General features: G+C 41.7%; 1 protein-coding gene across 5 annotated transcripts in view; it reads left to right on the top strand.

Moving 5' to 3' along the window:
• The first annotated feature begins 677 nt into the window (after positions 1 to 677).
• The window catches only part of slc39a10 (solute carrier family 39 member 10), a 63614-nt gene continuing 37595 nt past the window's right edge, over positions 678 to 26696 (top strand). The window contains exons 1-6 of one of the 5 annotated variants that reach the window (XM_090215308.1): positions 1008 to 1094; positions 3239 to 3307; positions 18976 to 19056; positions 19699 to 19727; positions 24003 to 25214; positions 25372 to 25549. In XM_090215308.1, the coding sequence (XP_090071434.1) occupies positions 19725 to 19727; positions 24003 to 25214; positions 25372 to 25549 (1393 nt within the window). In that variant the 5' untranslated portion in view covers positions 1008 to 1094; positions 3239 to 3307; positions 18976 to 19056; positions 19699 to 19724. Of the gene's footprint in view, positions 1095 to 3238; positions 3308 to 11331; positions 11482 to 18975; positions 19057 to 19698; positions 19728 to 21041; positions 21390 to 24002; positions 25215 to 25371; positions 25550 to 26696 lie in introns of those variants that run through there. The other 4 variants (XM_021578737.3, XM_036958567.2, XM_021578740.3 and 1 more) reach the window with 4 other exon arrangements.

Raw genomic sequence — 26696 nt, 5'->3', positions numbered from 1 at the left:
TCATGATTGTGTCCCACTTGTTGTTGATTCTTCACAAAAAAATACAGTTTTATATCTTTATGTTTGAAGCCTGAAATGTGGCAAAAGGTCGCAAAGTTCAAGGGGGCCGAATACTTTCGCAAGGCACTGTATGAGTTTTCAGTGTGTTTATCTTATTCCGCCACCCTGGTGGGGGTTTCCCGTGCAGTTAGTATATTGAGAAACAGAGAGATGGGGAAGGTATAACACAGAGTACAAGCCAAAATTGCATGGTTAAGCCCAGGCAGACAACAGTCAGTGAATGCGTCATTACATGTTTTAATATGTTATTACAACAGCTGTGCCACCACCAGTCATGCCGCCTGTTTGGTTGCTTATTGACAGCATTTGAATAGTCACTTAGATAATGTCATAATTATCTTATCAAGCATTGTGTTTATAACTACAATAGCACATATTACAAGTAAAACAACCATGAGCGTTTTCAAGATGCCTTGTCAAGATGCTAAAGCTAGCTAACACAAACCACCCATCGATCTTAAAACAGATGCATGACAACATTCATAATAACAAAAAATGCGATCACCAATTTGTGTGTAGATTTTAGACTGAAGTTGAAAGCTGAACATGACAGTACATTCAGGTTTTTGCTGCTTCTCTTCCTATTGCTTTATATTCTTCTGGCAATGTTCAACAGGTGCAAAGAATCCCTCCTCACGAGAACGCGTGAATGATTTCCCTTCAGCGTGTTCATGTGACAGAAGATCGCAACTTCACAGCATGAATCTAAAATGTTAATGACTTAGTCTGTGAATGATGGGGTAAAACCTGCCTCTGAGACAATTACTTGAATAATTCAATTAATGTTTTGTTCACAAAGTTGATGACTAAAGTGTCTTATTTGGAATTAAAAAACGTGACTTCTCTTTCGGGCGGTCTATGAGAATTGTCTTTCTAGGCCTGTAAACTGCAGTACCGAAAAGGCCCTCTTGATTGTCGTGGGAAGCAGGCCCCCTTGGGAACCCATTGGCTGTTTGTGCGTCGCTGCTCAGTGAACGGGTAGCTTTTTTTTTTAGTACGGGGCTGAGAGGAGATGCACACGGCACTCGAGTGAGGTAACTATATAAAAAAAACATTTGTTTTCTTTCACTCCCACAACATGGAACCGGACAGAATTTGCTACAACATGCAGATGTAGCTAGTTGGCTAGCTACATTCATTTATATGTTAAATTAAATAACGTAGCAGAAGTCTTAAACGCCCAGCTTTGTTTAAATGGCTAACGTTAGCTAGCACATTTCATGTGCGTTGTCTGCTAGCTAACCTTAGTTAGCTATTTGGAATTTTGCCTATTGTAGTACTTTGACGTCTTGAAACTAAAATGGCTAGCTTGCTAGCTAACGTTGTCAACTAGGTACATTCATTTACCCAGTGCCACTACGGTATGAGTTGCAACATATTGTGAAAGTAGCTAGCTACGTCTTGTAAAAATATTTAACAGCAAGCTAACTTAGGCACGCTGTGTTGCATGCAGCCATTGCCGGGACCAGACTACGCGTGGTGCACCATAGCTAATGTTAGCTAGCTATTTTACCGGCCTAACTGGTTCCGCTTGGGAGATTAACGCAACTAGCTGGTTAACTAACCACCACAAACTACGTTTCAAACTTTCACCGACCTATGATGGGAAGCCGATAAACTAAAACGGCAACTAACGTAAACTAGCAACCTACGTTGGTGGCTTGTTTAACGTTATGCAGTCCATGTGTACGGCTGTGCTTGTCTGAACGATAACATTTCCGTTAAATTAAAACGTCGAATAATTTGTTGGTAGGTAAATCAGTCCTTGTTAAAGTAGCTAAGCTAGTGTGCCATAAGCCTGTGTTGTGATTCAGTATTAGCAATGCGCGATAGTTCTATTTGGCTGGCAGCCTAATTTATTAAATGTAGCTCATTTGGTGAGAAATTACAATAGTATCTACGAACTATTAACTGCAGGTAAGTATTGGGCCTGGTAGACAGGCACTGAATCAATGTTTGCCTTGCATCTAGACCACTGCAGTGGCTCACAGCCTTTTTCTGAACCGCGGCACAATGATGGGATAAATTGTGGCACACACACTTTTCTTAATTTAGTTAGTGGCAATGACCTCATTCGAATCCGTACTTTGTCATAGATTAAGTATGGTTTAAACTATTTGTTTCCTTACTCGTGATGGTTAATTTGTGTGTACCCGTTTAAAACTGTCCCGCTAAAGGTGCACATCTCTAATAAAAATATATGTAGCGCAGGTAAAATAGGTCGGGACGGTCTAGATATGAGCATTGTAAAGGTGCTACCACAGATACTTTTTTCTGTAGCAGAGGCTGTGCCCAAGCACAGCGGTTTTCAGACTAAGAAAAATGATAATTACTTTGTTCATGATGCACACCCCTCAAATGTAAGAACTGCTTCAGTGCACTGAACTTGAAACAACAATACAGATGTACATTTTATTTTACTAGGCAAGTCTACACATTCTTATTTTCAATGATGGCCTAGGAACAGTGGGGTAACTACCTTGTTCAGGGACAGAACACTTTTTTCCCCCTACACCTTGTCAGCTCAGGGATTTGATCTTGCAACCTTTCTAGTTACTAGTCCAATGCTCTAACCACTAGGCTACCTGTCGCTCATCTGCATAATCATATGTTATTCAATGTATTATCTGATTGATTTTCTTTCTTGCTGCGCTGGTGCTCAAGTCAAAATCCCACGTTCATTCTACAGGCCACTTTTTTTTAAATGAGTGTTCCGAAGTTGAACCATTTGTCTAGACACAGGTCTAGTGGCTATTTAAGTCTGTTACAAGGTCACACTCAATACCCCACATTTAACTGAAAATGTTCCCAGAAATGTTAAAGGTTCAATGCAGTGTTTTTTTTACTCAATATCAATTAATTTCTGGGTGACAATTAAGTCTCTTACTGTGATTGTTTGAAATTAAAATGGTCATACAGACACAGCTTCTTAGCAATGAACAATTTTGCTAGGGTTGTTGGTTTACGTGGGATGGGGGTAAACTGAAAATTAGCTGTTATTGGCCAAGCGGTTTGGAACTCTCTAATTGGTCTAACTTATTTACAGCATGGCAACAACACCATGGAATACCAAAACTGGCAGAAATGTCAGGCAGTCTTTTCAATCCGCTCTTACATTGAAATGGCATTATCATCACCATTTCACAATTTCATTGTATTTTTTTCCCCAACCTCGTAGTGTGAAAATATACTCTGCGTGTACAAAACATTAGGAACACCTGCTCTTTCCATGACATCAACTGACCAGGTAAAAGCTATGATCCTTTATTGGCGTCACCTGTTAAATCCACTTCAATCATTGTAGATGAAGGGTGGGGGACGGGTTAAAAGATTTTCAAGCCTTGAGACAACAGACATGGATTGTGTATGTGTGACATTCCGAGGGTGAATGGGCAAGACAAAATATTTCAGTGCCTTTGAACGGGGTATGGTAGTAGGTGCCAGGCACACCGGTTTGCGTCGAGGACTGCAACACTGCTGGGCTTTTCACGTTCAAGTTTTCCACGTGTATCAAGAATGGTCCACCACCCATAGGACATCCAGCAAATTTGGCACAACTGTGGGAAGCATTGGAGTCAACATGTGCCAGCATCCTTGTGCAAGGATTTTGACACCTTGTAGAGTCCATGCGCTGATTAAATTGAGGCTGTTCTGGGGGCACAAGGAGTTGCAACTAAATACTATTATTTAGTTTCCAATGTATTCCCAATGTTATGTACACTCGGTGTGTGTGTATATAGAACAAAGTTAAATCACATTTTTGACTCCACTGTGCCTTTAAAAGCAAAGCCATACGTGCATTACCATTATCTACATAAGGAGATAGCCCGATCAAAAGGTGTAAGGCTACCGTACAGGTGTCGTTAAATTTCAATGAAAGCCATTATGTTGAAATTTCAGTTGTTTGTGGGAATATGTCTTCTAAAGTCTTAAACCTTGGAAGCCGATAAGCCTACCGTACCCTCCCAAGACCTATGCGTTATGGAACATTCCAGTAGTTTTGCAACCCTACACCGTAGCCATCTCTGTGGTTATTTGTGAATGTGAACATATTTGTTCTGGTATTGACGCTACCGACTAATGTATTTCGTACAAATGGCACCCAGAATGTTCTGTTAATTTGCCCTATAGCTTAGAAAATGCTTCAAAACACAAATACTGCCTTAAATTGTTGTAGTAAAATGGTCTATTTTGTTTCAAATTACATTTACATTTTGTGCTTACTGAACATTACCCGGCCGGGTGGTGATCTCGCCACAGAGTCATCCTAAGCATGTCAGGTGCTTGCACTGTACATGGAGGGTCCATGCTTAATGGTTGCGTAATACATATTTTCTTAACACTCGGCACATTTATTTTTGTGTGGATTTGGAAATCCCACAAGCTTAGGCCTATGTAATGACAAGGTGGGGTATTGGCAAACATTTCCACCATGTCTAGGCCTATGTTTTTGTTATTAACAGCAACTTTTTACCTAGCCCTATATAACATGAATATATATATTATGACTTTCATAACTTGCATTTTGTGCAGTGTCTGTATTGTACTTCTTACGGCTGAATGCAAATTTCCTTCAACAGTGGCAAACGCGCATGTACACTGACCGGCCTGGTAACTAGATGCAATAGAATTAATGGCAGAAGTGATGTCAGGTTCAGTTTTACAGAATAGCCTTATTCAGAATTACTGTAACACTGCAAATCAGGTGCAGCTGGACAAAGTATTGTAAAATGCACAAGCAGCAGCTCTAATGTTAATCATGGCTTGTAAACATAATTTCCTTCCTCTTTTAGTATGTCTGAGGGATTGTATAGGGGGAAATATCTATGTGTAGCCTGTGTAATGTGGATATCATATTGGGCCAGTATATTTGACTTTTGAGTCTAATTTCAGAATGTGTTCTATGGATATTGTCATTCCAGTCGGTTTCTTAAAGTACACCAATGCGAAACAGCACAATTCCAAAGGTCAACTTTGAAAACGAGTCTTTGACGAAACTGTGAACAGGACATGAGTAAGCAGTCCAAGCTTCCTCTAGCCACAAATATTTTCCACGAAGATTCACAGTATGCCTAATGACATATCCGGTTTTCCAGACGCCAATATAAAACCCCATATCCCTGGACTGGGCCTTAGACATGAGCCTCTTTGCCCATAAGAGTTTTGCACACAAACCCCAAAATGCAGTCTGTTTCCTCCATATATATCACCTCAAAAGGTTCTCACAGACTAGCCCCCCCCCCCCCCCATTTTAATTCTGACTCGTTCTCGTGCTCAGTTAGGCAGTTCTCAACTTTTTTTAAATTCCCTGTTTAGGTGGTCGATCAGGCGCCCACATCTCCTATGACCCTATGGCGATGTCTCATGATTAATGCTGTGACGGTCTTGGAATTTGAGGTTACAGTAATTGGACAAAGCCAATATACACGGTCACTGACACCCATTCAGTGGGGGTCACAATTTGGTTTGTACACTTGTTTACATGGATATGCTTCCTTAGTAAAAACCTATTTGAAACAAGCCATTCCACTGCATTATTATCATGGCATTTCATTATTATTCAGGTTATTACTTATAAATATTAAGAAACAAATTAAGAAATGCCAGGTTGGAGAGGATCTGTTGCATTTTAGTATTGACACACAATATTAAGAGTCAAAATAAAGATATATATATATATATATATATATATACAGTGCCTTGCGAAAGTATTCGGCCCCCTTGAACTTTGCGACCTTTTGCCACATTTCAGGCTTCAAACATAAAGATATAAAACTGTATTTTTTTGTGAAGAATCAACAACAAGTGGGACACAATCATGAAGTGGAACGACATTTATTGGATATTTCAAACTTTTTTAACAAATTTAAAAACTGAAAAATTGGGCGTGCAAAATTATTCAGCCCCCTTAAGTTAATACTTTGTAGCGCCACCTTTTGCTGCGATTACAGCTGTAAGTCGCTTGGGGTATGTCTCTATCAGTTTTGCACATCGAGAGACTGACATTTTTTCCCATTCCTCCTTGCAAAACAGCTCGAGCTCAGTGAGGTTGGATGGAGAGCATTTGTGAACAGCAGTTTTCAGTTCTTTCCACAGATTCTCGATTGGATTCAGGTCTGGACTTTGACTTGGCCATTCTAACACCTGGATATGTCTATTTTTGAACCATTCCATTGTAGATTTTGCTTTATGTTTTGGATCATTGTCTTGTTGGAAGACAAATCTCCGTCCCAGTCTCAGGTCTTTTGCAGACTCCATCAGGTTTTCTTCCAGAATGGTCCTGTATTTGGCTCCATCCATCTTCCCATCAATTTTAACCACCTTCCCTGTCCCTGCTGAAGAAAAGCAGGCCCAAACCATGATGCTGCCACCACCATGTTTGACAGTGGGGATGGTGTGTTCAGGGTGTTGCTTTTACGCCAAACATAACGTTTTGCATTGTTGCCAAAAAGTTCAATTTTGGTTTCATCTGACCAGAGCACCTTCTTCCACATGTTTGGTGTGTCTCCCAGGTGGCTTGTGGCAAACTTTAAACAACACTTTTTATATCTTTAAGAAATGGCTTTCTTCTTGCCACTCTTCCATAAAGGCCAGATTTGTGCAATATACGACTGATTGTTGTCCTATGGACAGTCTCCCACCTCAGCTGTAGATCTCTGCAGTTCATCCAGAGTGATCATGGGCCTCTTGGCTGCATCTCTGATCAGTCTTCTCCATGTATGAGCTGAAAGTTTAGAGGGACGGCCAGGTCTTGGTAGATTTGCAGTGGTCTGATACTCCTTCCATTTCAATATTATCGCTTGCACAGTGCTCCTTGGGATGTTTAAAGCTTGGGAAATCTTTTTGTATCCAAATCCAGCTTTAAACTTCTTCACAACAGTATCTCAGGCCTGCCTGGTGTGTTCCTTGTTCTTCATGATGCTCTCTGCACTTTTAACGGACCTCTGAGACTATCACAGTGCAGGTGCATTTATACGGAGACTTGATTACACACAGGTGGATTGTATTTATCATCATTAGTCATTTAGGTCAACACTGGATCATTCAGAGATCCTCACTGAACTTCTGGAGAGAGTTTGCTGCACTGAAAGTAAAGGGGCTGAATAATTTTGCACGCCCAATTTTTCAGTTTTTGATTTGTTAAAAAAGTGTGAAATATCCAATAAATGTCGTTCCACTTCATGATTGTGTCCCACTTGTTGTTGATTCTTCACAAAAAAATACAGTTTTATATCTTTATGTTTGAAGCCTGAAATGTGCCAAAAGGTCGCAAAGTTCAAGGGGGCCGAATACTTTCGCAAGGCACTGTATATATATATGCCTACCTTGTCTGTTGGCTTTTCTGTATATCTTTTTATATATATATATATATACACACACACACAGAGATCCTATTTTCTGCATATACGGTACAGGTCAAACATTTGGACACTTACTCATTCAAGGGTTTTCTTTATTTTTACTATTTTCTATATTGTAGAATAATAGTGAAGACCAACTATTAAATAACATGTATTAACCAAAAAAGTGTTAAACAAATCAGAATATATTTTAGATTCTTCAAAGTAGCCACCCTTTGCCTTGACAGCTTTGCAAACTCTTGGTATTCTCTCAACCAGCTCATTTGGAATGCTTTTCCGGCAGGCTTGAAGGAGTTCCCACATAGAATGAGCACTTGTTGGCTGCTTTTCCTTCACTCTGTGGTCCAACTTATCCCAACCCAATTGAGATGGGTTGGGATAACTCTCCTTCTTGGTCAAATAGCCCTTACACAGCCTGGAGGTGTGTTTTGGGTCATTGTCCTGTTGAAAAAGAAATGATAGTCCCATTAAGCGCAAACCAGATGGGATGACATATAGCTGCAGAATGCTGTGGTAGGCATGCTGGTTAAGTGTGCCTTGAATTCTAAATAAATCGCAGACCGTGTCACCAGCAAAGCACCATCACACCACCACCTCCGTGCTTCACGGTGGGAAATGTACACGTGGAGATCATCCTTTCACCTTCTCTGTGTCTCACAAAGACAGTGGTTGGAACCCCAAAATCTGGACTCATCAGATCAAAGGACAGATTTCCACTTGGCCCAAGCAAGTCTCTTCTTACTGGTGTCACTTAGTTGTGGTTTCTTTGCAGCAGTTAGACTACAAAGGCCTGCTTCATGCAGTCTCTGAACAACAGAGGTAACTCTGGGTCTTCCTTTCCTGTGGTGGTCCTCATGAGAGCCAGTTTCATCATAGTGCTTGATGTTTTTTGCGACTGCAATTGAAGAAACTTGGTTAATTTTCCTCATTGACTGACCTTCATGTCTTTAAAGTAAGGATGGCCTGTCGTTTCTCTTTGCTTATGTTAACTGTTCTTGCCGTAATATGGACTTGGTCTTTTACCAAATAGGATTATCTTCTGTATACCACCCCTGCCATGTCACAACACAACTGGCTCCAATGCATTAAGAAGGAAAGAAATTCCACAAATTAACTTTTAACAAGACACCTGGTTAATTGAAATGCATTCCAGGTGTCTACCCCATGAAGCTGGTTGAAAGAATTACAAGTGTGCAAAGATGTTATGAAGAATCTCAATATATTTGGTTTGTTTAACACTTTTTTTGGGAGGGGGGGGTTTGATGTCTTCACTATTATTCTACAATGTTGAAATAAAGAAAAACCCTGGACTGAGTAGGTGTCCAAACTTTTGACTGGTACTGTGTGTGTGTTTAGATATAATACTAATCCTATTTCGACCCACAAAACCATTCAAATGAAGTTTGCAGGGTTTTCTCCCACTTCACAAAATATTTGCATAACATCACAAACCCTGCTGCTGCGGTCATTCGATGACCGTGGCATTTACACTTTATGTACACAAGTATGTATATATGTGGACACCTTCAAATTACACGTAGCTTTTTCTGCGACAACCGTTGCTGACAGGTGTAGAAAATGTAGTCAAATCTCTTCCCTGCTAGCGATGCCCCGGTCAACTAAGTGCTGTTTCCACTTCACAATAACATCATCTAGGATCAACAACCGCGGTAGACCACACAAACTCACAGAACAGGACCGCCGACGCGTGTAAAAATTGTAATTTGCAACACTCGCTACCGAGTTCTAAACTGCCTTTGGAAGCAATGTCAGCGCAAGAACTGTTCGTCAGGAGCTTCATGAAATGGGTTTCCATTGCTGAGCAGCGGCACACAAGCATAAGATCATCATGCGCAATGCCAATCGTTGGCTGTAAAGCTTGTTGACATTGGATTCTGGAGTAGTGGAAATTTGTTCTCTGAATGATAATTTACGCTTTGCCGTCTGGCAGGCTGACGGCTTAATCTGTGTTTGGCGGATGCCAGGAGAATGCTACCTGCCCGACTGCATAGTGCCAGAAGAGGAATACTGGTCCTGGGCTGTTTTTCATTGTTCAGGCTTGGCCCCCTAGTTCCAGTGAAAGGAAATCTTAACGCTACAGCATATAATGATATTCTAGATGATTCTGTACATCCAAGAGAATTCAGTGCCTGACCTCCCTAATGCTCTTGTGGTTGAAGCAAGTTCCCGACTGCAACATTCCAACATCTACTTGTAAGCCTTCCCAGAAGAGTGGAGGTTGTTATAGCGGCAAAGGGTGGACCAACTCCATATTAAAGCCCATGATTTTGGAATGAGATGTTCATTGAGCAGATGTCCACATACTTTTAGTCATATAGTGTATTTTCTTCAAAGGCAGGACACCTTTTAATGATAAATAATGTAGCTTAAATCATGACCAGGACCGTTTGATTCTTATTAAAGCGATTTGTGTCCAGACAGACTACTTAGGAAACTTTCTTAATGGGCCTGTAGAGAGAATCGGCAAACTCAAACAAGCACACCCTCGTAAAAGTGCCCATAAATCAACACCAACCGTGTATGTCAGATGAGCAAACATTCCTCCATTCATTAAACTTTTTAAAAAAATGTATTTTAATTTTTATGCTTACCATAGATTATTTTAAAGTAGATTATATGATATTGGAAGTATGAAGGGGACGAGTATGAAGATGAACTTGGCAATCCTTCAAATAGAAACAAATAGGCTATGGACAAGTTGCGTGTTATTTCAGTGCCACTGATTATTGAGGGGGAGAGTGTTGGAAAGATTTTTCAAATACTGTAAGGAACTATTATATTTTTGAAAGGATAACATTTTGGAAAAAAAAAAAAGTATTTGCTGACTTAATGTCTGAGGTGAAGAAAAAATGACAGAAGCCCGGCTGGGCACTTTCCTAGATTTGACATTTGCAAGAAGCAGGCCAGGTACTTCTATGTGTGCCCAGGTGCGCACTCTGTCAACATTAACAGGGCAGAGAAACCAGATGCATGCGCATTGCTCACATGGAGCGCGTAAATGATGGGAGCCTATGAAATAAACCAATACTTTTTTTTCTCAAGTGTAGCCGGTTTTGAATTCTGTAAACAAAGTTTCCACTCTGAGAATGAAATGGTAATCTACTGAGCACATGCAAGAAATTAACGTAACCCAATGACTAATAAACGGAAATTGCCTGTTTTACAAACTGTAGGCTACCGCATGGGCATTCATGAAAGTGCATTGCTGGCTGTGCACTAACCTAGGCTACTATTCTACTTTGCATCACCTAGGGCATCATACCGGGCAGGATCATTGCTGATTAGTCGATACATTAAGAATTATACCATGTCAGGTTGGAGAGGAATGGCGCCTTGTCCATTTGACCCAACATCAGCGCATTCTAGCTAAAGCATCAAAGGAAAGTTGGAAAGAGATGTAGAAAGTTTAATAGACAAAGTTGGCTGAACAATTGCATATAATCATTAGTCAACACTCCCACCATTAAACTTTACCTATCTACATGAAAATAAAGTTAATAAAACATTTTAAATGTAATCCTAAAATGAATGTAGGCCTATTTTTAAATGTTTTTTACAGTTATTTTCACGAGTCTTCATCCATAACCAACCACGGTTATTCAATAACTGTCTACTCATCATATCGTTTGGTTCTCTCTTTCTCTCTGTCAGTTTCCTGGTCTCTTTCTCTCTCTCCCAATGATATGTCAGCATGTTGCCTCACGAATGTGATGCCCATTTTGTGCCCCCAACGAGAGGCCCTCTTGCGTAACTCACCAGACTCTGGCTTCTTGCTCAGTCTGTATACGCACGCACAAATCATCTGGACCCCCACCCCTTCCAGAAAATGTCCGGTTCATTAACTCTGATCCCATCTCCAAGACATGCACACACTTTGTCCCCTCCCTTTGTACACCACGTCCCACACACAAACGAGTTAGCCTACGTCAACTGATTTAAAGACTTTTTAAAACAGCCAACCAGTTCCAATAGTAACCCAGAAGAGCATTGGGTGTGAGAGAGGATTCCTTCTTTTGTTCTTCTAGGTCTTGAGATAAAGGTAAGCTGTACCTTTTTGAGTCCTCCCCAAGTGCTGTTTAGGTTTCAGTCGTCCCTGTTTTGGCATTGTTTGCTAATAAGTTTTTACCTGGTTGCAGGCGTAGCCTCCGTCCGTCCCTCTCATCCTGCGGTTAACTCGTCCCCAGCCTGTAGCATCACACATACGATCAGTTTTAAAGATCTCATGCTGATCTGCACCAGCTTACGGTGGGACTCACGCTAGGAGCCTGAGTCCATCCACCCCTTGTTAAAGTAACCACGGGTCATTGCCGTGTTTCTAACTGGATGGATTGGTTGTGAATGGACGTGCAATACTGTGCGTGGAAAAACTAGCTATCCATGTGACCAATTGCAGTTGATAAGTGAACACGTCAATGTTGAACAAATTTATGTTGCTTCTCCAGTGTATAGTGCATTCGTAAAGTATTCATACCCCTTGAATTTTCCACATTTTCTTAGGTTACAGCCTTATTCCAAAATGGATGAAATAGTTTCCCCCTCAATCTACACACAATACCCCATAAGTTTTATTTTTTATTTTTAATGTTTGCAAATTTATGAAGAAAAAAACACATTCCCATAATTATTCAGACCCTTTACTCAGTACTTTGTTGAAGCACCCCTGGCAGAGATTCCAGCTTTGAGTCTTCTTGGGTATGACACTACAAGCTTGGCACACCTGTCTTTGAGGAGTTTTTCACGATCTCCTCTTCAGATCCTCTCAAGCTCTCAGGTTGGATGGGAAGCACAGCTATTTTCAGGTCTTTCCAGAGATGCTCGATCAGGTTCAAGTCCGATCTGTGGCTGGGCCACTCAAGGACATTCAGAGACTTGTCCAGAAGCCACTCCTGCGTTGTCTTGGCTGTGTGCTTAGGGTTGTTGTCCTATTGGAAGGTAAACCTTCGCCCCAGTCGGAGGACCTAAGTGTTCTGGAGCAGGTTTTCATCAAGGATATCTCTACTTTGCTCTGTTCATCTTTCCCTCGATCCTGACTAGTATCCCAGGCCCGGCGGCTGAAAAACACCCCCACAGCATGCTGCTGCTACCACCATGCTTTACTGTAAGGATGGTGCCAGGGTTCCTCCAGATGTGATGCTTGGCATTCAGGCCAAAGACTTCAATCTTGGTTTAATCAGACCAGAGAATCTTGTTTCTTATGGTCCGAGTCCTTTTGGTGCCTTTTGGCAAACTAAGCGGGCTGTCGTGCCTTTTTTTACTGAGGAATCGCCTTCATTTGGCCCCTCTACCATGAAGGCCTGATTGGTGGAGTGCTGTAGGATGTTTGTCTTTCTGAAAGTTCCTCCCATCTTCACATAGGAACTCTGGAGATCTGTCAGTGACCATCGGGTTCTTGGTCACCTCCCTGACCAAGGCCCTTCTCCCCCGATTCCTCAGTGTGGCCGGGCAGCCAGCTCTAGGAAGAGTCTTGGTGGTTCCAAATGAATTCCATTTTAAGAATGATGGAGGCCGCTGTGTTCCTGGGGACCTTCAATGCTGCAGAAATGTTTTGGTACCCATCCCCAGATCTGTGCTGCGACACAATCCTGTCTCGGAGCTCTACGTTCAATTCATTCGACCTCATTGCTTGGTTTTTGCTCTGACGTGCACTGTCAACCGTGGGACCTTATATAGCCACGTGTGTGTGTGACTTTCCAAATCCTGTCCAATCAATTGAATTTACCACAGGTGGACTCCAAGTTGTAGAAACATCAAGGATGATCAGTGGAAACAGGATACTCCTGATCTCAATTTAGAGTCTGCGGGGTCTGAATACCTACACTACCGTTCAAAAGTTTTGGGTCAATTAGAAATGTCCTTGTTTGTGAAAATCACTTTTTGTCCATTTAAAATAACATCAAATTGATCAGAAATGCAGTGTAGACATTGTTAATGCTGTAAATGACTATTGTAGCTGGAAAGGCTTTAAAAAAATAAATTAATGGAATATCTACACAGGTGTACAGAGGCCCAATATCAGCAACCATCACTTCTGTGTTCCAGTGGCACATTGTGTTAGCCTTTTTTAAATGTCTACATTTGGATTAGCTAATTGATCATTAGAAAACTCTTTTGCAATTATGTTCGCACAGCTCAACTGTTATCCTGATTAAAGAAGCAATACAACTTGCCTTCTTTAGACTAATTGAGTATCTGGAGCATCAGCATTTGGGTTTGATTACAGGCTCAAAATGGCCAGAATCAAGGTACTTTCTTCTGGCAATTTCTCGCATGTGAAGTCTTCATTTCTCTGAACAAGAATAGACTTTGTTTCTGGCCACTTTGAGCCTGTAATCACACCCACAAATGCTTATTGCTTCAATTAGCACAACAGTTTTGAGCTGTGCTGACATAATTGCAAAAGGTTTTTTTAATGATCAATTAGCCTTTTAAAATAATAAACTTGAATTGGCTAACAACATGCCAGTGGAATACAGGAGTGATGGTTGCTGATAATGGGCCTCTGTACGCCTGTGTAGATATTCCATGAAAAAAATCAACTGTTTCCAGCTACAATAGTCATTCACAACATTAACAATGTCTATCAACACTGTATTTTGATCGATTTTAATTTGCATTTGAACGCTAGTGTATGTTTTTAATTAATACATTTGCAAAACATTTCTAAATCTGTTTTCCCTTTGCCATTATTGGGTATTGTATGTAGATTAATGAGGATTTAATTTAATTAAAAAAAACATTTTAGAATGATGCTGTAAATTAACTGTGTAAAAATTCAAGGGGTCTGAATGCTTTCTGACGTCACTGTACCATATCCTCACTGTGCCCACGCAGACCATCTGGTGTGTGTAGTGTCCATGTGGTATCAGACACCTGCCTCTGTCTCTCTGAGCTCTGACTTTTCTAGATAACTGCAACCTTTTACATAGGCGAAGGTAGTTATTTGAATAGTATAAGTACTATACCAGTTTAGTTGCCCTTTCTGCTCTGTAAAGTCTGGCTCACAAACCAGTCAGATATACAGTAGAAAAGTAGCCTAGTTAAAACCCCAAACATTTCTTAGTCTCTACTTTTTTATAGGAGTTAATTTTCTATTGTTGTGGTCTGTTCAATTCAGTTTGACATGACATGTCCACTTTGGCAGACTACATCTTTAAAATGTAAACTGTGAATCTACATCTTATGAAGGCTGAGATGTATTATTAGTAGTGAGAGCTAACCAGGGGCATGATTCCGTGACAGGGCACTACCCTTGTCCTGACTTCACCCCCCCCCACAGTACTGTCTGCAGAAATGCAACAACAGACCTGGACATGTTTCGTACACACACACACACACGGTGAAGGGGCTCGAGCACTTCAAGTTCCCCCGTGTCCACATCGTTAAGGAATTATCATGGCCCACACCAACACTGTTGTAAAGAAGGTACAACAAAGCCCTTTCCTGCTCAGGAGTCTGAAAAGAGTCGGCATGGGCCCTTACGTCCTCAAAGTTCTTCAGCTACACCATTGAGAGCATCTTGACTGGCTGAATCACTGCTTGGTATGGCAACTGCTTGGATCCGACCGCAAGGGTAGTGCGTACAGCCCATTACATCACCGGGTCCAAGCTCCCTGCACTTCTGGACCTCTGTACCAGGCGGTGTCAGAGGAAGGCCCTAAAATGTTCAGATTCCAGCCACTTAAATCATAGACCGTTATCCCTGATAACGCACGGCAAGCGGTACCGATGCAGCTAGTCTGGAACCAACAGGACCCTGACCAACTTCTACCCTCAAACCGTAAGACTGCTAAATAGTTAGTCCGGTAGCTATTTGTTAAATAGGTAACCATCTTCTATGACAATTTTTGCCCCAACTCTTTTGACTCCTCACATACAGTGGGGCAAAAAAGTATTTAGTCAGCCACCAATTGTGCAAGTTCTCCCACTTAAAAAGATGAGGCCTGTAATTTTCATCCTAGGTAGACTTTAACTATGACAGACAAAATGGGGAGAAAAATCCAGAACATCACATTGTAGGATTTTTTTAATGAATTTATTTTCAAATTATGGTGGAAAACTTTTGTTATTGACCAAATACGTATTTATCTCAATACTTTGTTATATACCCTTTGTTGGCAATGACAGAGGTCAAACATTTTCTGTAGGTCTTCACAAGGTTTTCACACACTGTTGCTGGTATTTTGGCCCATTCCTCCATGCAGATCTCCTCTAGAGCAGTGATGTTTTGGGGCTGTTGCTGGGCAACACAGACTTTCAACTCCCTCCAAAGATTTTCTATGGGGTTGAGATCTGGAGACTGGCTAGGCCACTCCAGGACCTTGAAATGCTTCTTACTCATTCGTTGCCCGGGTGGTGTGTTTGGGATCATTGTCATGCTGAAAGACCCAGCCACGTTTCATCTTCAATGCCTCTTTGTGCTCCAAACACGACGAGTTGAGTTTTTACCAAAAAGCTATATTTTGGTTTCATCTGACCGTATGACATTCTCCCAATCTTCTTCTGGCTCATCCAAATGCTCTCTAGCAAACTTCCTGGACATGTACTGGCTTAAGCAGGGGGACACGTCTGGCACTGCAGGATTTGAGTCCCTGGCGGCGTAGTGTGTTACTGATGGTAGGCTTTGTTACTTTGGTCCCAGCTCTCTGCAGGTCATTCACTAGGTCCCTCCGTGTGGTTCTTGTGATAATTTTGACCCCACGGGGTGAGATTTTGCGTGGAGCCCCAGATCGAAGGAGATTATCAGTGGTCTTGTATGTCTTCCATTTCCTAATAATTGCTCCCACAGTTGTTTTTCTTCAAACCAAGCTGCTTACCTATTGCAGATTCAGTCTTCCCAGCCTGGTGCAGGTCTACAATTATTTTACTGGTGTCCTTTGACAGCTCTTTGGTCTTGGACATAGTGGAGGTTGGAGTGTGATTGTTTGAGGTTTTGGACAGGTCTCTTTTATACTGATAACAAGGTGCCATTAATACAGGTAAGGAGTGGAGGACAGAGGAGCCTCTTAAAGAAGTTACAGGTCTGTGAGAGCCAGAAATCTTTCTTGTTTGTAGGTGACCAAATACTTATTTTCCACCATAATTTGCAAATAAATAAAAAATCCTACAATGTGATTTTCTGGATTTTTTTTTCTTATTTTGTCTGTCATAGTTGAAGTGTACCTATGATGAAAATTACAGGCCTTGTCTTTTTAAGTGGGAGAACTTGCACAATTGGTGTCTGACTAAATACTTTTTTCCCCACTGTATGCTGCTGCTACTACTGTTTTATGTATCCTGTTGCCTAGTAAATTGATCCTTACCTATATGTACAGATCTACCTCGTACTGGTACCGTGTGTATACACCTAAGTTATACTTGTGTATTTGTTCCGCATGTTATTATTTTTCTAGTTGTTTTTGTTTTCTTCTGCATTGGTGGGAAGGGCCTGTAAGTAAGCAGTTCACTGTTAGTCTACACCCGGTGTTTTTATTATTTTTATGAAGCATGTGACAAAATTCAATTTGACTCACACACAGAGACTGAGATGAGGAGGAAGCTGTAGCCGTGTGGGAGTCATATGACGCGGCTTAAGGGCTCCCGTCTCCTCTCCCACCGCCTCGTGTCTAAAGATGAGCGATAGAGAAAAAGCCTTGACTGTCTGCACGCCAGGAATGCACCGCTGCTTCTGCCAGGCCCTCTGATAATTTTCACTAGACTGCTAGTTATTGGACCATGTTGTATAAGCCTAGGTCGTGTATAAGTCAAAGCCTGTGAGGCTTAGATGTTTGCATAACCATCAGATAATAAACTGTGCTAGTTTGAATGTGGAGGCCTGTGGATTTGTGCAGAAAGTACAGAAAGTATTCAGACTCCATGAATTTTCCCAAATTGTATGTTTCAGCCTTATTCTAAAATTGATGAGGGGACGAAAACGATTTAATCAATCTATAGACAATACCTCTTAATGATAAAGAACAGTTTTTATTTTTTAGACATTCTTTCTACTTTTTTACATTTACATAAGTTTTGAGACCCTTTACTCAGTACTTTGAAGCACCTCGACTCTTCTTGGGTATGATACTACAAGCTTGGCACACCTGTATTTGGAGTTTCTCTCAAGCTGTGTCGGGTAGGATGGGGAGCGTCACTGCACAGCTATTTTCAGGTCTCCAAAGATGTTCAATCGGGTTCGAGTCCGGGCTCTGGCTGGGCTGCTGAATGACTTTCGGAGACTTGTCCAAAAACCACTCCTGCGTTGACTTGGCTGTGTGCTTAGGGTCATTGTCCTGTTGGAAGGTGAACCGTTGCCCAAATCTGAGGTCCTGAGCGAACTGGAGCAGGTTTTCATCAAGCATATCTCGGTACTTTGCTCCGTTCATCATTCCCTCAATCCTGACAAGTCTCCCAGGCCCTGCCGCTGGAAAACATCCCCACAGGATGATCTGCCACCACCATGCTTCACCTTAAGGATCGTGCCAGGTTTCCTCCATATATGACGCTTGGCATTCAGGCCAATAACTTCTTCCTTTTAAGAATGGAGGCCGCTGTGATCTTTGGGACCTTCAATGCTGCAAACATTTTTTGGTACCCTTTCCCAGATCTGTGCCTTGAGACAATCCTGTCTCAAATTACATTTTATTTGTCACATGCTCTGAATTTAACAGGTGTGAACCTTACAGTGAAGTCCTTAACACATTTTCTTCTTAAAGCATTGTTGGTTAACCTCTCTAGGGTACTTGGGATGCTAACGTCCCACCTGACCAACATCCAGTGAAAGTGCAGGGCGCAAAATTCAAACAAATCTCATAACTAAAATTCCTCAAACATACATGTATTATACACCATTTTTTAAAAGATAAACTTGTTGTTAATTCCACCACAGTGTCCGATTTCAAAAAAGGCGCATAGGTTTTGCCTCCAAAACATCCAGTGATTTTGAAGAGAGCTACGTCAATTTACAGAAATACTCATCATAAATGTTGATGAAAATACAACCATTTTGCATGGAATTAAAGATGTACTTCTCCTTAATGCAACCGCTGTGTCAGATTTCAAAAAAGCTTTATGGAAATAGCACACCATGGAATAATCTGAGTACAGTGCTCCGAGACCAAAATAAGCAATACAGATACCCGCCATGTTGAGTCAACAGAAGTCAGAAATAGCATTATAAATATTAACTTACCTTTGCTGATCTTCATCAGAATGCACTCCCAGGAATCCCAGTTCCACAATAAATGTTAGTTTTTTGTTTGATAAAGTCCATAATTTATGTCCAAATAGCTAGCCTATCCTCCGGCAGGATTTCCACCCCAAAGCTATTCTAACACACTTGCTTCAACTGATCAGCTGCTTCTCTGTGAACTGATTAGCTGATTCAGGTGTGTAGGTGTAGGACTGGAGCAAAGCCTGCATATACCCAGCTCTCAAGGAGGAGATTTGGCCACTCCAGCTGGACATCAAATAAGCCATTTGATATCTGTCAAAACCCTGCATTTCAGTTGTCATTGACGTTTTTGAGAATATGGGCTATTGGTCACACTTCTCTCTTCAGCTCAACAGTTGGTATTTCTGAAGAACTGGAAAAGGCCCTATCACGTCAGGATTGGGGCCAAGGCGGAGCAGTATTACTACAGTAAGTTTAATGTTTCTAAACAGAGTCATTTATTTTGTTTAATTTGGTTAACTAGGAAATGTGCTTGCTACCAAAGATGGGTTATGTTTAGTCTTTTCTTGGAACCCAGAACCAGATCTCTGGTGCGCTGGCCAGTCATTCAATTTGACTTTGGGGGTTGGTGTTCAAACGTGTACTGAACGGAAGCGGACAGTCCCCCCCCCCCCCCCCGCAAAGCCAGTCCTCGGCCCTTCTCCTTATGTAAAGTCCACCTGTGTTTACAATCCTTTGCTGTTAAAATCCAACAGCTACCTCTGAAATCACTTTTTTGGTCTAAAATAGCGGATTAACATCATTCAATGTCTGTCACAACAGGCTAGGTATAGCGGAGTCAAAAATCCCTAATTGTTGTGGAAATTATGGTTTAAATTGTATAACTTAAAAGAGTAACATGTGAATTCACGAGCTGGGTTGTAGTGCATTCGGTTACATCACTCGCTGACCTTTTTCATTGGCCGTCTGAAAAAAAAAAAAAACACTGGTTGTGGTGCCTGACTAAATCCTGAAAATACACTAAGCCTGAGGGGTCTCGAGTTGTGTGTGTGTGTGTGTCAAAGTATATGTGCTTTATACTAAACAGAGAATTGGTCTTTTCATTCACAGTTGAATTGAAGAACGCACCCTTGGATATGGTGAGTTAATGACCCGCTCCCCCTGTACAAGTACAGTATTCTTTGGCTACTGTAACCAAAAGCTTTACCTTTACACACAGCAGGGTATACTATCAATGAGTTAGCTGGCAAACTTTGATAAACAAGAAATAACTTGATTTTCTTGTTCGTTAAGAAAGCAATACTTGTCTGTTTTGGTTGTTGGGTCATTTAGGTCCTGTCCATTTCAAGCTTTCAATAAAAATAAAAACTTTTCAGAATATTTAGGCAAGTTGGCTAGTGTACCCCTCCCCAAAATATATATATTTTTTAAGGTGTTCTTGTTTGTATCTCATAAACAAGAATGTTTAATTTAGAATAACTAGGTACTTTTTAGTTGCTTGAGTTTAGGGGTCCCTGAAAAACAAGGATATAATGAACAAATTAAAATTAATAGCTGCACAGCCAAAACATCTCACATTTTATGAAACAAAAACAGTTTGACAGATAAAAAAATATTAAGTAATTTCATATTTTGAGTGTCGATTAGAGTAAACTGTTGGCACGATGTTCCTTAGAGGGCCCAGTGGTATCGAAAGGTTTGTCTTGTGTATGTCTCAATAAACCTTTAAGAGGTGTGGATATGACTTATAGGTCATAAGTGTTTTTTTTTTTTTCCCCAGCACATTTTTTTACAAATTTTGTTTGATTTATTTCACCTTTTATTTAACCAGGTAGGCCAGTTGAGAACAAGTTCTCATTTACAACTACGACCTGGCCAAGACAACAGAGTTACACATGGAATAAATAAATGTACAGTCAACACAATAGAAAAGTCTATATACAGTGTGTGCAAATGAAGTAATATTAGGGCGGTAAGTAAAAGGCAATAAATAGGCCATAGTGGTGAAATTACAATTTAGCAATTACACTGGAGTGAAATATGTGCAAGTAGAGATACTGCGGTACAAAGGGTAAAAAACAAAATTATAATATGGAGATAGTTGGGTGGGCTATTTACAGATGGGCTATGTACAGGTGCATCTGTAAGCTGCTCTGACAGCTGATGCTTAAAGTTAGTGAGGGAGATATGAGTCTCCAGCTTCAGTGACTTTTGCACTTTGTTCCAGTCATTTGCAGCAGAGAACTGGAAGGAAAGGCGGCCGAAGGAGGAATTTGCTTTGGGGGGGGGACCAGTGAAATATACCTGCTAGAGCACGTGCTACGGGTGGGTGCTGGTTTGGTGACCAGTGAGCTGAGAAGGCAGGGCTTTACCTAGCAAAGACTTATAGATGACCTGGAGCCAGTGGATTTGGCAACGAATATGAAGCGAGGGCCAGCCAACGAGAGTCACAACATACAGGTCGCAGTGGTGGGTAGTATATGGGGCTTTGGTGATAAAGTGGAAATTATTGTAGTTCACATATCTCAAACCTTGTGAAAGCACTCAACAACGAATGTATTCAGTAGACACACACCATGCTCTGTTAGGTTAGTCTTGCCCTATTTTAAGAACACACCTCTATCTCCACGTGGGTTCATAGGTCAGCCCAGACTCATGTTTATAAACAGTGTCTTGTCGGAAGCAGCTGCGACGTAGCCTTGTAATCACATTGCCGTTTGCAACTGAAAAGCTGCACCGCTGTCACACACTCTGCCTTAAATTGATTTCACGCATCGCTTGGGCAAGCAAGGCACTCTGTGGTAAGTAGCCTACTCTGCTTTCCTTGGATTGTTTGACTGGGAAAGGTTAGTGTCACATTGATTTGACTGTACATCATTTTTAGCAGTTCATTCCCACTTTAATTGTTACATGGTTATATAGTGTGCAACAGGCTGCACTTGGCAATATGTTATTTCAGTGTCTTGAAATAATTGTCAGTATATTGCTTATGTTTGCACAAGTGTATAAAGTCACTCATATACATGTTTTATATTTGGAAGTATCATGCATTAGATGCATATTATCGAGCAGCCCTTTGGTACCACTTAACGAATGGGTCCTAGTATTTGCACCTCCTTATCCTAAGTCTGGTATAAGGAAGTTAGTCATTGATTAGCTCTGGTATTGGCAGGATTATCGACTGCTTGGGTAGAAGACTAGGGCTCTGTACCAGGTTATCAGAATTGACTGAGATATGCATGGTGATCTGACATCAACACTACCACAAACATATGTTGGCCTAAATATGTTGGTAGTATTGATATAAAGTAGCCTGACGTAATGAAGCATGGGTACCAGACAGTCTTTCTTGCTGTAGAATGTTTACAAATAATTGTATGATGCAGTACTCTACCCTAGGAGGGACAGATTACTCTACCCTAGGAGGGACAGATCATAGCAAAAATAACATGGCCTGTTTAATCTCAGTTACTGATATATAAAAATGAGAAAAAAATCTTTATGCACCGGTCCATCAATTTAAGTACCACAATAAAAAAATTAAAATCGGTCAGTTCAAGCTACAGATACCAGTTTCAATTGCAGTCTCCGCATCTGCTTATGTCGCCCTTCTGCATCTGCTGTCAAAAGTGGTAGAACTACAGGTCTGTTTGTCGGACCAGGAAACACCCCGAAAATTGGTCTTCTCACAAACATCTGTAGCAGTTTTGCCTACAAACTAATTTAACCACTCTATAGAAAGGATTATGAACAAGATGTTCTCTGTCTTGCTCTTACAGCTAAACCTACTCTTGTCTCTGCTCAATCTTTTTAAATATACTCGGACTACAGATCTATAGAGCATGGATTGTTGAGTCTGTCTCTAGCCTTCTTCATGTCAGTCTCTGTCCTTACACGTGCAATCTGGGATCTGGCAATATGTTAGATGCCTCATGAGATTAGCAAAACTATATTTCAGTGGTTTAGATGGTACAATGATTCTCTACACTATACTTATTTTGTCACATGAACAGAAATATTAGAATTTTAGCAACCAGGAAATAGCAGAGCGATTTATGTGTAGTGCAACGTCAACCTTTATTTTAAGCCCACATGCAGTCTTTATAATTGTATGTTTTAATCACTCTGTCTAATAAAATCAGTGTGTTTATTTCATGAAAATAACTCCAAATATGTTTTTGATCATTTATTTCCCTGAGCCTTTTGTCATCGAAATGCTCAGTCTGATCGTGTCAAACAGATTTATATACACAGCCATGATTGGCATACAGGATCCTCTAGACCAGGGATGGGCAATTGGCGGCCTTTTACAGGCCATCGGATCAATTTCCCCCCCAAAAAACATACTGTTAAAGAGTGAGAAGAGTTAGAATGCACAAGGGGAAATTTTTCAATTTGGTTGTGTATAAGCGGTTTCTCTCGTTATGTCAGTAACTGAAAGGCACTCAACTAGCTTGTGTCAGCTAACATTTTTTTAGATTCAAGGGAGCCCTGCATGACAAGATCAGCAGCAAGTTACCTGTATCGAATACATTTAATGTATTTAGCATTGGTTATTGCTAGGCTACTTATCTACAGATTCAAAGTGTGGGAACTCCTTCAAGAATGTTGGAAAAGCATTACTGAAGCTGGTTGAGAGAATGCCAAGAGTGTGTCAAGGCAAAGGGTGGCTACTTTGAAGAATCTAAAATGTTTCTTTTTTTTTTGGGTTCTGCATGATTTCATAGTTTTGATGTGTTCACTTTTTCTACAGTGTAGAAAATAGTAAAAATAAAGAAACCCTTGAATGAGTAGGTCCAAACTTTTGACTTGGTAAAAAGTGTAAATATATGAATTCTGTATAAAAGACATAGAACACAGCCCACTACCAATGTTTTGAAAATGTAATAAAAATAAGTGATTGGGTAGTGTTGTGTACTTTCAATATGGTTGCTGGTCTACGGGTTTCAATGCTCTGTAGTTTGGCTTCTTCAGTTTGTCTGGGGTCTGTCCCAAGCACTGTCTGTGTGTCTAGCATCAAAGCAAAGGTACCCTTGCTAACAATCCCCATTGCCTTACCCTCTTTCTAACTCTGGTCTTTGCAGTTAGTTATTCCCATTCAACTCCCTAGCATCCCCCTTACCCCCAGGCCTCTCTGGAGATCTTATGAAGATCATTTGACTGGAATGCTATGTCTGCCTCTGGCGAAAAAACATGAGGGGGAAAAAAAGCAAATTTCTCACTTTCTCCGGCTAGCTCTTTGGGGAGCTTATTGTGCTCAGGCTGCAATTAGATGAAAGCCCATTTGTCCAGTCTTTTTTATTTTAAATCAGATTGGTTATTATTAGATCAGTTGGGTAGCTACTTCATCAATTTCTAGGCTTATAACAAAGTTTCTTACAGGTGTGTGTGTGTGTGCTCTTTACCCATTTTAGGGGTGTCATAGCGGGGAGACGATGCGGGTCCACACTCACACCAAGTTCTGCTTCCTATGTGTGCTCACCTTCCTGTTCCACCAGTGCAGCCACTGCCACGGCGACAGCCAGCACCATCACCACGGCCATCACCAAGGCGACCATAGCGGTGCTGGCGACCATGATGGTCATGAACACGCCCACAGCGACCTGCAGATCTCCCAGGCTCCTTACGTGGGCGGAGGAGGGTCTGGTGGGGAAATAGATGCGCAGAACAAGGGTCCTGGCGAGGTGTTAGAGCTGGAGCAGCGCTTCTACATCCACCAACTGTTCCGGCGTTACGGCCAGCGCGGCCAGCTGGACTTCCGTGGCTTCCAGAGCCTGCTGCTCAGCCTGGGTCTGGGGAAGGTGAAGGTGGTGGGCTTGGAGCATGAGGAGCTGGGCCACGATCACGTTGCCCACCTGGACCTGCTGGAGGTCCAGGAGGGGCTCCACTCACACTCGCCCACCCACGAAGAGCCAGGGCATGGCCATGGGCATAGACACCAGCATACACGGGGGAGGCCCCACGTACACTACCACCCACACACAGATCCAGGGCCAACTCATTCCCCCTGCAACCAACTGGCGACCGGTGCCAGTCCCACTGTAGATGATGGTCCATTGGAGGATCACGACCACAAACATGACCACGGCCCAGTAAAAGACAGTGATGATCATAAACCAAATCATGACCACGAACAAGACAAAGAGCACAAACGCAAAGAGAGCCAACAGCTCAACCATGAAGACCACAGCAACAAGACTCAGCCTCATCATGATCATGAACACTATCATGATCATGACCTCAAATCCCACACACACCCCCATCACTCACAAAACAACACGGACAGTCCTCAAGCACATCAAGAGCAGCCATCCACAGCCCCGGCACAGGCCCGCCAGGAGCAGCAACCAGGGGCCGAGGCTTCAGAGGTCCCTATTTCCAAGCCCTCTGCCCCACTTACCCTACCTCCAGAATCCAAGCCCAAGAGGCCAAGGAAACCCAAAGGCCAGTGGGCACGAAACCAAGACCACCATAACCACAGTCAGGAACATGACCACGTGCATGGTCACAGTCTTAGTTATGCGCCTAGGGGGAAGAGGGCGGCAGGTGAGCCCCACTTGAGCCCCATGTTACCGGTGCCAGCCCTGCCCAGGCATCAAGAGGACGTGGTTCATCAGCATGAGGAGGTGGGGGTTATTTATGTTATGTATGATGAATACACAATGTTATATATGAAATGGATTTGCATAAACTGAGTAGTAAAGGATGTGTAATGACATGGTACTGTTTGAACCTTTTCACCCATGTCCACCATCTCTTCCTCCCTCCTTCCTCAATCGCCAGTGTCTGAATCTGACCCAGCTCCTCAACTACTATGGCCTGAGTCCAGACTCCCGCATCTCGCCCAGCCAGTTCACCTACCTGTGCCCGGCCCTGCTCTACCAGATTGACAGCCGCGTCTGCATCCGCCACTATCACCAGGTGGACTTGGGGCAGGCCGCCCTGGAGCCAGCCAACTCCGGTAAGACCCTGTGATTTCACTCGGTGACAGTAATGCATTTATGTATCTTACCTCATCCACTAACAAGGTGCCCATTGTGACTTTTGTGTCAATAATGTGACAATTGCGGTACTCATGTCCAAAAGCCTAGATAATATTATTGGATTGTTCTGTGGATGTAAGGCTTTGAATCTGTTTTGAATGGTGCAACTCACACATGGGTGGCAGTATTAGGGCCTATTTACACAATAGATGTGTCAGTCACACCCTTCTGTACACACTTAGCTTCTGTTGCACGCAAACAAAATGAGCACTGCAAACAAACTACAGTATTTTTTTTTTCAGCAAATACAACCCTGCTTTAGGTAGCACATAGTGAGCTTGAAGGCTCTTCTGTGTCGAGTGAGAACTCATGCGCAGAAACATGTCAATAGCTTTGTGACAGTCTCGTGATTTGACGTGTGCCTTAAACTTTGGCATAAAAGTTATTTGCCATCAGCATTTCCCAAGGCTCTGCAGAACTTTGCCAAAACATAAGGGCTGCACAAAGGTTGATCTTACTTATGTTTTTGTCCTTTTATTGGTGTGGTGAATTGATACTACTTGGAGCTGGATAGGCCTAAGTGTTTTTCTGTTTTGACATGCGTATGATGCAATGGCACTCTCAGTACTGCAATTTAGCTTTTAGCTGCCAAGTACTACTACTAAAGTGTTCTTACCCATGACAATACATTTAAATGGAAAAGGCATTGGACAACAACATTTAGCAAAACTGCCAATCAGGGAATACTTCCCGTCGAACGTCATTTGAAACTGTGAAGAATTATCTTCCAACTGGCTTAATCATATCACATGGTCTCCATTGGTCATTTCACAGTAGCTCCATCATTTTATGTTTGAATATTAAAAGAAAAACATTTTGAAGAGTGAGCATAGCCAAAATATTATTAAAATCAGCAAGGCCAATTCAGTTGTATGTCTCAATGTTCTTTAAATGGCAGGGTTCCAAACTGTTTCATGAGGGATTGGAAAAGGCTGTCAAACCACCACACTGAAGTGCAAAGGGTGTCCCATTTTTTTTTTTTTTTTTTTTGCTCATATTACATAGTTTATACATTCTGAAAATACCTCCATCTTTTGACTACTTAGCATGTCACACCTAAGCATG

The sequence above is a fragment of the Oncorhynchus mykiss genome, chromosome 22 (genome assembly GCF_057628025.1).
Source record: "Oncorhynchus mykiss isolate SJ-2025 chromosome 22, ASM5762802v1, whole genome shotgun sequence".
NCBI lineage: Eukaryota > Metazoa > Chordata > Actinopteri > Salmoniformes > Salmonidae > Oncorhynchus > Oncorhynchus mykiss.
This window is presented reverse-complemented; position numbering and strand designations above follow the sequence as displayed.